Raw genomic sequence first — 13152 nt, 5'->3', positions numbered from 1 at the left:
TATAAGTTTTAAACTTCAGCCTCATTCCTTTCAGGAACCTACAATGCTCTTCTCATTTTTCTTTTTTACATAACAGCCCCTCAGACTATAAGCTTTACACTCCAACTCTCAAACCCAAGAACCTATATCTGTCTCTGTCTTCATGCAATGTCCAAACAAGTTTGCACATGAAGGGATGTGTTACAGGTATTAATATTGACAGGCTCCTTAGTAGTTTTTGAGTATTTAGGTTCCTGGTTCTCCTTTACAAATATTAACAAGATGTATTCACACACTTATGTGTTCTCAGGCTTCAAAACAGCCACTTTCACAAAATTGTCGATGATTAAAACATTAATCATAATTTCCTTATCAAAACCTACATCAACAGGGTTATAATTGAACAGCAACCACTTTTTCTTTCTTTCTTTCTTTATTTATTTTTTTAAAATATAGGTATAGGTGACGCAGGCACAATAGATAAATAGTGCACTACAAGAATTTTTGACATGAGATTGCTCTAACACAGATTCTTAAACCCACCCTTCCATGTCAGATTATCAAAGCACGTGCAGTAATATTCAACAATCAAGAACATTACATATGCATATAAAAGAGATACTGAGCAAGCACACCTGAAGTGCTTCAGCATCAGTTGTCATCAAGTTGGTTATTTTTCCAGATGCAAACTTCCGCCGACTTTCATGGGTCAGCCTTAGAGATTTTCGAAACACAGCAGCAACCTAAAGAGCATTGATCACACAGATAAATCATGTCTAAAACTTCAGGTCAGGCATGACCAATGAGAACAAATAATGCAGGGTTAGCTCTTGAATAAGTGACCAATTTCTTTTCAAACCACACTTACACTCCTGCTACCATTTGCCTCCACCATTTAATTGGAGGCAAGAAAGAGTTGAATGACAGTAAAATGGCGATGCTGTTTAGTTGCCTTTCATGACACCACATCCAAAAATAAAAAAGCATAAACTGCGTGCATTAAAAGGTCAGCAAGAAAATGAAATTACCAAAGTTGCTCTCAGGCGGAAACCAACACGCATGACATTCTGAAAATACTGTGCTTCACATAACACACCAAAAACCTGGATAAGATTACCCCAGATAAGAGATTCTGAGTTTTTATTGATAATCCAATAATAAAATCAAGAGCATGGTGACAATTTGACAGGGATGTGCAGGAGGAAGTAATGTCCAATTTTAAACTATTTGGATTGAATCCGCATCAGTTCATTTTCCATATTGCATTCCTCCCTATTCCCTTTGTTAGATTTCTTGTTATATGAAATAAATAAGACTTAAGTTTACTTTCAAATGCATGAGCTAGAGCTTACCAAGCCATCCCCGAATGATAAAGATAAGAAATCATATGAAGAAAAAGTTATTCTTCTTACATGACAACAAAAGCAACATTGACCATTTCTAATCACAATGTTAATTATACTCAGCCCCATGATAAGTGGCCGCTAGTCCTGTAACATGTCCCAATTTAAGCGTCCACTTCCAAATATAGTACCTTGCAATATCTATGTTTTCAAATTTGCCCTCCATATTGTGATCAGTAACACAACCATTTTAAATAAAATTAGAAAATAATGTCTCCTTACAAAATTACAAAAACAAAACATGGCCACACATTATGGAACAAAAGGAGTTCTATTTCATAATTCAATTTCATCATGATACTATTAAATACCTTGCCAGAGTTCTGATAATTTTTCATAAAAATTAGCTCAAAAAACCTCCAAAGCTTGGGGGAAATAACATAAAAGGAAAACCTTGTATTTCGACAAAGTAAACGCTTATAGATACTATTTCACTACTTGTATCAAAAAATAAAATTATTGCATTATTTAATCTCTATGCTAATAGCGGAGATGCTCTAACTTTCCAAATGAATGGGGAAGAAGTACAACTTAGTAAGGGCTAAGGCAAAGGACTATCATCGAGATATAAAACAACAAATTTCTACAACAATCATGAAACTTTTCTATTTGTTGATTCATGAGCCCTCCTATTGTCACGAGTCTCATCTAAGTTGTAGGCAATTCTAGTCAAACTCTTCACTACAAAAATGCATGGCATTTCAAGTTATCAAAAGCAGCAAGCATTATGAAAATAAAAATCAGAATATTCAAATCAACATTGATTAAAAGAGATCATACCACTCCAGCAAAAATTGAGAAAGCATAGACATAACCAATCCAAGCCGGATCACCTTCTTGCATGGACTGCAGGTGGTTAAAAAATAATATAATTAAAAATCATAGGAAAAATCAGTAAGATAATCACATGTTGCATTGGAGAAGTGTAAAAATCCTTCCCTGCAACACACACAAGCACATTGCAGTTATGTCAAGACAATATCACCTACCGATCCACTATTAAAAGGATAGCCAAATTTAGCATTCTTACAAATATCAAACTTCTAAAGCTAGCCAGACTCACACGATGTGATAAAGAACATGTCACGATCATAAAAATAGATGTACACAAGATGCGAACAACAGCTCTCCACATAACATCATTTTTCCTCACACAAAACTAACATTAAATGATTCATTCAAATGGAATTGATGAAAAGTTTAAACCAATGAGAAAAACTAAAATACATGTTTGATTTGTCTACAAATGAAAAGGAACCATTGAGTTTAACTTCATGGAGGAGAAAAAAAGAAGCCAGATCACTTATCCAATAAAGCATAGACAAAGGAGGAGCTAACCTTTAAGAGTTGGTTCAGGATGAGCGGCCCAACAAACTGGGAAGCATCATTGCCGATCTACAAGTGATCAATAGATGAACAAATATGTCAGCTACATCGGCCCAACAAATTGGGAAACATCATCAAGGATTTCTCCTATTTATAAAAACTAAAATAAAAGGTAAATTTTAACATCATCCAAAAAAATTCACTTTACCATCACACTTGAACTTTGTGTTCTTGCATATTTCACAAAATGATACCCAACAAGGAAAAGCACAAAACTTTCATGTTTAAGCTGATCATGTAAATGACAGATGCTCTTCTCAAGGTAGAATGAAAAACAAAATAAAAACTTTTCAGCTAGTAAAAGTTCAAACTTTCATTGAAGAATGCAAGAATCAAACAAGAGCTTTAACAGCACACAATTTAAAGTCAACAGTTCACGTTTCAAGCAAGGCTATTACAACACAAGCACCAAATCAAGTATGACCATTTGAAGCTCACTCTTTGAAACAGAAACTCTAGTACTTGATGACAACTACACCTGGAATGTTGTTCCATGTCCCCCATTTGTGAAACCCATTGGGAGTAAATGGGTGTTTTCTATTAAGCTTTGTTCTGATGGCTTCGTAGATTGTTACAAGGCTCAATTAGCAGTTCTTGGCAACAAGCAAAAGTATGGCCTTGACTACAATAAGACATTCACACAAGTTGCCAGGATGACCACCATCCGTACAATTAGAGCCCTTGCCGCTTCTCAATTCTGCACAATGCGTTCCTACACATTGATCTCAAAGAGGAAGTTTACATGAAACTTCCCTCTAGCATATCCACTTCAACTACTAATGTTTGCCAAGTAAATTGTTCTCTATATGGTTTGAAACAAGCACCAAGAACATGGTTTGAGAAATTTCAAACCACTATCCTTGGCTTGTCACTCACTCAAAATTAGTATGACTTGTTTATATGAATGACATTATTGTCACTAGTTTTTATAAAACAAACATCTCTAAGATTTGGAAATTTTTTAATTCTACTTTCCACATGAAAGACCTTGGGCAACTCACCTATTTCTTGGAGTTAGCAATACATCATCAACCTCAAGGTATCGTCTTGAATCAAAACAAGTATATTGAGAATTGGGTTAGTTAGCACAACTCACAAACAATCTAGTGGAAATTAATGTGAAATATTGACATGATGAAAGGATGCTTCTTAGGGATCCCACTCTCTATCTTATGTTGTCTACACTATCAAAAGTTCACGCAACCCACCCCCCCACATCTCCACTGCCTCACGGTTGTCCGCCACATCATTCGATAAATATTTGGCACACCTAATCATGACTTATTCTTCCCTACTAGTTCTTCACCCTAGTTACAAGCCTACCATGATGTTGACTGGGCAGGTTGCCCAAAAACTAGGAAATCCACTACTAGATGGTGTTTGTTTCTTGGAATTGCTCTTTTCTTTGACATGAGACACTTTCTTTATTATCCTTGGCATAATAAAGTTTATTGAAATATTTCCATAATTGTTAACGTTTTCTAGGTTTTGATGAGTTTGAAAAAAGTCCAAGACATGGTTTGGTAAATTGAATAAAACTTTTGATATAACCATTAGATTGAGCTAAAATTTTGACAAAATATTCTAAAGGCCCTGTTTTTTGTTGAATTAAAACTTCATGATGATTAGAAATTGAGAAGGTCTCCAAATAAAGGACAAAAATTATCAAGCCAAATTGACCTTATTTTTGCAATTGATTTAGGTTTCTTTTTTCTAGTTAGATTAGAACTCTTTTATTTTTTTTTCAGCTTTTTTTAGGGCATTTTACTAATATATAAGCAACCTAAAAAAGTTGTAATAAGTGGTTTTTATTGAAGATTAATAAGAAAAACCTTCCAAAGTCTTATCCATAATTAAAGGTGGTGACCCGCTTGAGAAACCCTAGTTTCTTCCTCTACAGTTCTGGGCTATAAGATTTTAGGGATTGAGGAACCCTGGTTTTTATCTATATTATATGCTGGTTTTTATCTATATTATATGCAGTGTCAAAAAGACAATAGTTTTTGTATGGACTTGTCTTTTTTTTCCTAATTGATTTAGGATTCTTTTTCCTAGATAGATTAGAACTCATTTATTATTTTTCCAGTATTGTTTAGGACTTTTTATTGGTATATAAGCAACCTTTAAGAACTATAATAAATGGTTTTTAATGAAGATTAGTAAACTAAACCTTTCAGAGTTTCCTCTACAATTAAAGGTTGTACGGGCTTGAGAAACTAGTTTTTTTCTCTATGGTTTTGGTTCTTATGCACATTAAAATATTTAGGGATACGGAATCCTAGTTTTTATGCACATTAAAATATTTAAGGTTGAGGAACCCTAGTTTTTATGCATGTTATACACTGCGTCCCTCATGGAAATGCAAGTAGGATTGCATCTCCAAGTGATCCACTAAGGTTGAGTATCGTGTCATGTTTATTGCTTGTCTCAAGATCATTTGGCTACTTGGTCTTCTCACTGAGCTTGTTTTCTCCCATGATCACCCTACTCCACTACATACTGACAACACCAAAGCCATCCAAATCAATGCCAACCTTGTTTATCACAAGCGCCTGAAGAATATAGAGGTTGATTGTCACTCTATTTGAGAGGCCTTCAACTACAAAATTATTCCTCTTCCACACATCTCCACTACTCTACAAATTGCGGGTATCTTCACCAAATCCATTACACATGAGCACCATCATTTCCTCGTTAGCAAATTGATGCTTTATGATTTACCAACATCAATTCATGGGGGACGTCAAAGGAAAGTTATTCTCAAATTAACAACCATTAGTTGAACATTTATAACCAACAGATTATAAACCTGCAAAACTAATTTCTTTATTGTAAATCTTTCCTATAATGAGGATGTTGTGGGCTACCAATAGACTGTTTTGTAAATTGTAGTTTTGCACATCCACAGGCTAAAAATCAGTTTGTACTACTTGTACTCTTTCTATATAATGGAAATTCTCCACCAAGAGAAAGCAAGTTTTTCCTTAAAGCTCTCTGCTATCAATGATTACATTACACATGAGTAGCACTCACTCAAGGGATGTTCATATGGATTCGTCTTAAAAGGAATACATTAGATGTAGGCCCTATTTGTTTACTGGAACGTAGTTTCCTTTTGGAAAGTGAATTCCAGGAAAGTGAATTATTTTCTGATGTTTGGCAGAGTAATGAAAAAAAAATTGGAAAACATTTTCCAGTGTTTGATTATGTCATGAAAAATAAGCTGAAAAATAACTTATTAATGTTTTCTTTTTTCAAGTTTATTAAAATAATAAGGAACAAATCTTACAAATTAGAAAGTTGAATGAGAATGAAATTGAAAAAAAAAATATAATTTCATAAATTATCTCAAATAAAATAAATAATAATCAAAATAATAGAAATCAAATTTAAAAAATAAAAGATAAAGAAATTAAAATAATAATAATTAACATTTCATTAATTATTTCAAATAAAATAAGTAACAATCAAAAGAATGAGGACCAAATTTGATACATAAAAAATTTCAAAAAAAAAATAATAAGAAAAAAGCAAATAACAATTTTAAAAATGAGGACCAAAGCTAATATAAAAATTAAATTTTAAGAGATGAAATTATATTCAAAACAAAATATATACAGCAATCAAAAGTTTGAGGATCAAATTCGATATAATCTGCAAATAATGACATTTTTAAATTTTTCACAACTTTTGGGAAGTGTTTTCCGCCCAAATTTTCAAGGAAAACACTTTTCTGGAAACCAAGCTAAATTTTTCTTTGACTGGAAAGTGTTTTCCGTTGACCAACTTTCCTAATGACAAACAAACACAGGAAAGTTTGAAAAGCGGTTTCCCAGAAAGTGAATTTTAGAAAACAAACAAAGCCATAGAAGATCTACAAATTCTTCTCCTTTCCTTTAAACAAATTTACAGAGCCTTAGACTAAGCAACAAGACAAGGCTAGCAAGCAACAAAGAAAAGGCCAAGACTTAGAGCCCTCATTAGTGCCATAGAAAATGGAAAATTTTTCCTATCTTAGCTGATAGAACATTAGAACATCTACAATTCATTTAAAAAATGTTACCAACTATGGATTTGATAGAACCACCCAATACAGAGCATGCATATTTCAAAAATTTCTAATGTATGCACCTATATAGATTACCAAAAAAAATGGTCAAACCTATACCTACCTTAGGAATTTACTAACATCGATTCAAACAAATCAATCTAAATCACTTCTCATGAAATGATACATACATGAATTTTGGAGCTTTTAACCCAATAGCCAAATTATAACATAAGTTTAATGTCAAAAGGGTAGTCCATTACCTTCCAGAAGCCTCCCCACCAAAACCTAGAAAACAGCAAAGGATGAAATCAATTAGATTCATATATATATATATATATATATATATATATGATAACAACAATGATGCTTCTAAGACATGTATGCAGAAAATATAAACATCTAATCCCAACAAGGAAAATTAATTAAATCCATTGGATCAAGAATGAGCAGATCAACATTACATGATCAATGCATGTACATTCCGAAAGATGATAAAAGGTTTACTATGAAAATTGTTACTCTTCAATATAAGACATCGCAGATAGCCATTGGCCAATCATTTGCTGCATAGAAAATTCCTTAGTGAATATGCCCAAATTAGTTGAGCTTTCATTCAATCATTCATGTGCTTATGTGTATATAATAGCATAACATCTATACAATTTTAAAATGATACTATCAAACACAAAGAGCTGGTTAATCAATTGCAACATAAAGAAATTCCTTACTCATGCACCCTCACATTCAATGAAACATGGGCTAAATTTCAGTAAAGTTCCTGTGAAGAGGAATATTTGCTAGCTGTTTAGGAAGTACAAAATACCTTTTTAAATGAAAGAGTTAATTTCTTATCTCTCTTTACTAGTCAAGTAGAAATATTTGCGTATCTTATTAAAGAATCAAAGCCTACTTAGTAATAGGAATAACTCAAGCCTAAAAATATGTTTGTGGCATTTAACATCATTATCAGAGAATTATTATGAATAAAGTGCAGCCTTTTACTTCGAGACTATGATGCTTTGATTAAAAAGTGATTCCTTAAACCATGGATGTTAGGCTTAGGTTATTCAAGGAGTGATTCCCTAAATCTGCTAGTGTCATGCTAGTAGTTTTTATTTTATTTTCCTTCAATTCCTAATAGTTGCAGACCTGTTTTTAGTTTCCAAAGCCCTAAACACCTTGTTTTAAAACTTAAACTCTAATCACAGCGACTACAAACTTTCCCCTAGACTTGTCTTCCATCATATGACTAATCGTCAAGCCAAAAGGTACAAAAACAACAATATGCTAAAAAAAGAGAAAGAGAAAGAAACGCTCATCATAGGACGTTTGACACCTAGAATAATCAAGTTTGAGACAACACTGTTAGGGTACATTAACAGTCATTGCAATAATGGGTACAAGTAGCTGATCAAAATAGAAATATGATTAAAAAAAATGATTTGAGTTTTACAATTGACCAACTTTTAACTCTTAACCCTAACATAATTTGTCACAATCAATGTTCTATGATGTTCTTTTTCTAGATGGAATTCTTGTGATTTATCTTATATACTCTACCACTATGGTTAGTTTTCATAGCTGCATCTCTTTATATAAGAGAAATGAATGAAATGTATCCATGACACGAACATGTAAATACATTTTAGACTTCACGATATAACTAGGTCAATAAATAAATAGAACAAACAAACCCTACTTCAGTTTCACTATGTTTACCTCCCTCCAAGGCTACTATTTAATGCCCTCAACAGCCATGGTTTTGGTTTTCTTGATTCCTCAGCCCAACATTTTTGGAACCTGCAGAGTCAACAAAACATATAGCATGAAATTTGATATGCATAAGATTTTCAGCAACAAATGTAATGTAAACCAAGCAATTTAAATAATGACACAAACATTGATATGTATTGTATCTTAGCAACTTAAGGCAACACACCTATCGTTAAGAGTTTCAGTGCGATCCCATGTATCCAATTTCCAAACATCCTTCTCGGTGATGGGTCTCCTATATCCTAGCTTCATAAGGGGACTCATCCATCCAAAAACAATTTCTAGCAAACGAAGAATGAGATAGCAGATTTAGAAGATAAACAGTTACACAAAATGCAGTTTATTCTAAAGAAGACCACGAATAACCTTTGCACCATGCCTAAATTAGCATGTAATCGATGGAAGGTGTGAAAAAGATTACAGAACAAAGCTAAAATAACTCCATAACATTTCAACTAGTTTGCTCAGGATACTAGTGTGGCTCAATTTTCAACCATAGATGATTTATGTTGTTTCTTTCCCCACAAACTCTTTATACCTATATAAGAATTACTTACAAAAAAAACCATAACAAATTTCACATTCAATTCACAAATGTCTGTATTTTTTAGTTACATCAGAATTTTTGACCTCTTGGTTCCATTGGAGCATGTAAGAAAGATTGAGGAATAAAACTGTTAGATTCGATTTGTTCTCAGCAGCCCTGAGATATAATTTTAGGGTGATCTTTTGGTCATCTAATGCATTTATTACACTTGTTATCTCTCCCAAACATGTTCAAAAAATTTAATCAAAATTTTTAGTTATCAAGTTACATGTGTGTAAAAACAAAATCATTTTAATTGAGGAAGCAAATCATTTAACAGAAATAACCAAAGTAGATTAAACATGGAGCAACTAACTTGAATTAAAAAAAGGTCTAAAGACAAATGGAGAACACATATTAGGAGCTCATCCATCAAGCATAACAATTACCACAGCAATGGACATAACCTAATGTTCAACAATTAATGATTAAGGTCTTTGACAATTGGCAAAGCCACTATGAGAGTTTGTAAGTGATACACGATAACAAGTTACAAAATATACATACTGGAAATTATGTTGGCATGCCTCTCAGGACATATGTACTCTCCTCCAGGTAACTCTTCATATTCAGCATCATCAACAGATTCAGTTTGCATTGGAGTGTAACCAGGATAAGGATCCAAGTCAGGAATATACACAAGTAGTAGTATTCCAAACAAGCCCTAACCAAAACAAGACTTTTATATTAGAACCAAATATGTCTACACAATTTAATTCAATTTGGAAGCCTGCTTATGGAGAGAAAAGTAACTGACTCAGAAACCCAAGGATTGTGAATCACATTCTACCCTAAACTTTTGCATCCCCGAATATTGTAAATCACCACTTTCACCCAGCAGCAGAATAAATACAAGTTGTGCGACAAATTTGGTGATCTTGATCACAATATGACATAGATTCAAATTGCGTCAATAATAACCAAGCATAAATAGTTAACAAGTATATCATGTCACGTCTAGATGTTCAACAAGCTCTAAAATTATTAGCTCCAAATTGCATTCCATAGCAAGGCTGGGCTAAAAAAAAACTCATCCAACAAAACTTTCTTAACAGAGAACCAACAATGGAGAAATTCTTAAACATATGAATTTTAAAATTTTAGAGGCCATATTGGTTGCCATAAGCCATGTCTAATACCATCTTGAAGCTATTGAAGGAGAACCAGCCAAAGATTTTGATTTGCTATTTTCCTTTTAGTTTATTTGGAATTTCCATTGGCTATTAGAGATTTTAGGAATTCAATCACAATTCCTATTTAATATTAAAGTAGCTCTAATTAGGAATGTATCTTAATGACTACTGGTAACTAAGCAATTTAAATTTTGAATAGGGTTTGAGTGGGATTAAAACTTCAATTACATATCTTTTACAGGCATCATGTTTTGATACAATTCCTGTTTGACATGGAGAGAATAAAAAAATAAAAATAATTACATTAATTAGCAGAAAGCATGGTGAAGTGTAAGATTGGACCGCCCACACATCGTGGGGGCATTCGACTAGTCACCAGCTTAGCACTTAAGAGCCCAAGTAAATATTAAAAGGATATGGGGAACCAAAAACAGGAGTATCCTTTCAATCTTGAGGATAGAATAGGTAAATAGAAGCAAACCTGAACAATGACCTCACTAATGTATAGATGCAGTACAGCGCTGCAAAAACAATTAAAATTGTGAGTTTGCCTTTTCCCAATCAAATGTATAAACTAAAAGCACCTATAAATTGGAAATACAAACTTGTTATAGAACTCCTTCACTGTGAGGATAAGATTGAGCATCACTGCATCACCCACCAAAGTATAAATGACCCCAAATCGAACAAACCATCGAAATTCACGAATGTAGACTTTAATTTCTACAGCAATCATAACCAGCAAGGAGAACCAAGCAAGGGCCTCAATAATCAAGGAAACAATCTGTCAACATGAAGATGAAATGAATATTATTTGAATATGAACATCATCATTAGCTTATCAAAGTAGGACCATACCATACATCTGCTGATTAACCTCACCCACTCTTAATCTATTGATGATTTAAATGCACATGCTACTGCTAATCAAATGTATAGGAAAAATAAACCAGAAAAAAAAAATTACTTGAGAAAGGAGAAACAGCATAAGACCAGGGATACAGTTGCATACTAAAAAGAACACGAACCAAATGACCGGCTGAAAACACATCAGGGCAGAGGCATACACAACAAGAAAAAATCGGAAAACCGTCATAATATTGTTGTTGTTGACTTGGGCTGAAAAATACCAAAGGGAAATTAAATTCCTGTTTTTTTTAACCTTTGATTGTGGCCTAGGGCATAGGATTTTAAAAAAAAAGGAAGGATTTAATGGTTTTTTGAGTCCAATTAACGCAACTTACAATAATAAATATGAAGTTTGCAAGCTGAAACTACATTTTTGCAATCCATTTCAGTTATGACTGCAATGTAGACAAAGGCGTTCTGGTAAAGTAGTTTTGGGTTTTATACTTAGAGGTGCTTCTTGATACTTTTTTATATGGGGGCGCCAAAAGCATGGAAAATAACCTCCAAAGGAGAAATGGGATGCTTTTTATCATCCCAAAGTAATCTAAATTCCAAGGCCTGGCCATCATAGTTTTCATCTTCTTTTCTTTATCATGTATGAGAGTTGAGCCACACGCATAAAGTTTTCCACGATATAAATTAAGACACTAAGATTTAAAACGATGCTATTGTTTATCCAGATGAATAAAAAAATAAATGAAGAGGCAAAAGAAGAGAAGCAAACCTCAAACGGAGCAAGGCCTGTCTGTCCATCTAAATTGAGAACCGAAATACCCATGACCAATCTGTACAAGGGCTCGGCGGTGGAATAAAGAGCAAGCAGAGCCAGCAAATAGCCATACCACTTAGATCTCAAACTGAATCTTTGGAGCTTGAAGTCTCTCTTGGTAAGCCAGATTTTATAGAAGCAAAGTGCCATGAGAACAAGATAAGAAAGGGAGACCACCAGAGTGTCAGTGGCACAAGGTGTGTACGCACCAAATGCATTTTCCACTGCTTTAGTCCACACCCCATCTCTCACTGGTTTGCAGTACCAATCCAATGCTTCAAATCCCATCTTCTCTTCTCTTCTCTTCTCTTGTGCTTATTTAATTCCTCACTTCCATAGAAATTAGACCTGCAAAAATATATTTTAATTAAACAGACATAAGGTGTTAAATACTAAAAAGAAAAATTGAAACAGAAAATTTTGGCTAATAATCAAGTTAACGTTTATGAATATCACCAAAAACAAATGACAAGACAACAAATTTTAATTATTATCATATCAATATTAGCACTAGAACTGAAACAATAATTGATGATACAAATACCAATGTATTCTAATATTTAAGGAAAAAAATAAAAAAGAAAAAGAAAAGGGCGAGAATTTCAGAGAGAGGGAGAGAAGGAGCTAACCAACACCTTCTTCTTTTCTTTTCTTTTCTTTTTTATCAGTTCACTAAACGGATAGATAGTGTATAAAAGAGAGAAAATATCAAAATCCTAAGCGAGTGGTTAAAACGAAGAAGTAGCCACCTCCGTTCTGGTCAACCAGAGGAACCATAGAAACAATACTTGACAACTTCAACGAGTAACCCTAAAAGAAAAACAAAAAATAGAGAGAGAGAGGGAGGGCGTACAGATTCGTCATCGCTTACGTACAAATTTAAAAGTTAATTAATTTAATCGAAGAAAAACAAAACTAGATTCGATGCGGATAGTTTTTATATGGGTGGTGTATCTATCCTGGATGCTAGCTGAGAATAATGCCAGAGAGCACGGAAATTACCCCTTGAAGAGTACAGCCAACAACAGACCAGCAGACGTTCGTTCTTTCTTACTTACAATTATACAACCTACTAATCACAACTACTTTTTATTTTCTAAAAAGGTCCCTGGTCAAATGAAAAAACAAGTTTGTCCTCTCCACGATCCCCGCAGGCTCTTTTG

General features: G+C 33.5%; 1 protein-coding gene across 8 annotated transcripts in view; it reads right to left on the bottom strand.

Moving 5' to 3' along the window:
- LOC105116788 (ABC transporter C family member 2-like) overlaps window positions 1-12881 on the bottom strand; it is a 33448-nt gene extending 20567 nt beyond the window's left edge. For 3 of the 8 annotated variants that reach the window (XM_011014256.1, XM_011014261.1, XM_011014260.1), the window contains exons 1-12: window positions 12618-12830; window positions 11945-12337; window positions 10917-11095; window positions 10793-10832; window positions 9686-9842; window positions 8759-8873; window positions 8539-8619; window positions 7080-7104; window positions 2721-2777; window positions 2163-2228; window positions 1008-1082; window positions 615-722 (exon numbers count right to left, since the gene is read on the bottom strand). In XM_011014256.1, the coding sequence (XP_011012558.1) occupies window positions 615-722; window positions 1008-1082; window positions 2163-2228; window positions 2721-2777; window positions 7080-7104; window positions 8539-8619; window positions 8759-8873; window positions 9686-9842; window positions 10793-10832; window positions 10917-11095; window positions 11945-12277 (1236 nt within the window). In that variant the 5' untranslated portion in view covers window positions 12278-12337; window positions 12618-12830. Of the gene's footprint in view, window positions 1-614; window positions 723-1007; window positions 1083-2162; window positions 2229-2720; window positions 2778-3246; window positions 3301-7079; window positions 7105-8538; window positions 8620-8758; window positions 8874-9685; window positions 9843-10792; window positions 10833-10916; window positions 11096-11944; window positions 12338-12617; window positions 12835-12864 lie in introns of those variants that run through there. The other 5 variants (XM_011014257.1, XM_011014263.1, XM_011014258.1 and 2 more) reach the window with 5 other exon arrangements.
- Window positions 12882-13152: the final 271 nt, after the last annotated feature.

Source organism: Populus euphratica, unplaced genomic scaffold (assembly GCF_000495115.2).
Source record: "Populus euphratica unplaced genomic scaffold, PopEup_1.0 scaffold1047.1, whole genome shotgun sequence".
NCBI classification, from domain to species: Eukaryota; Viridiplantae; Streptophyta; class Magnoliopsida; order Malpighiales; family Salicaceae; genus Populus; species Populus euphratica.
Note: the sequence above shows the minus strand (reverse complement) of the source record. Positions and strands in the feature narration are given on the sequence as shown.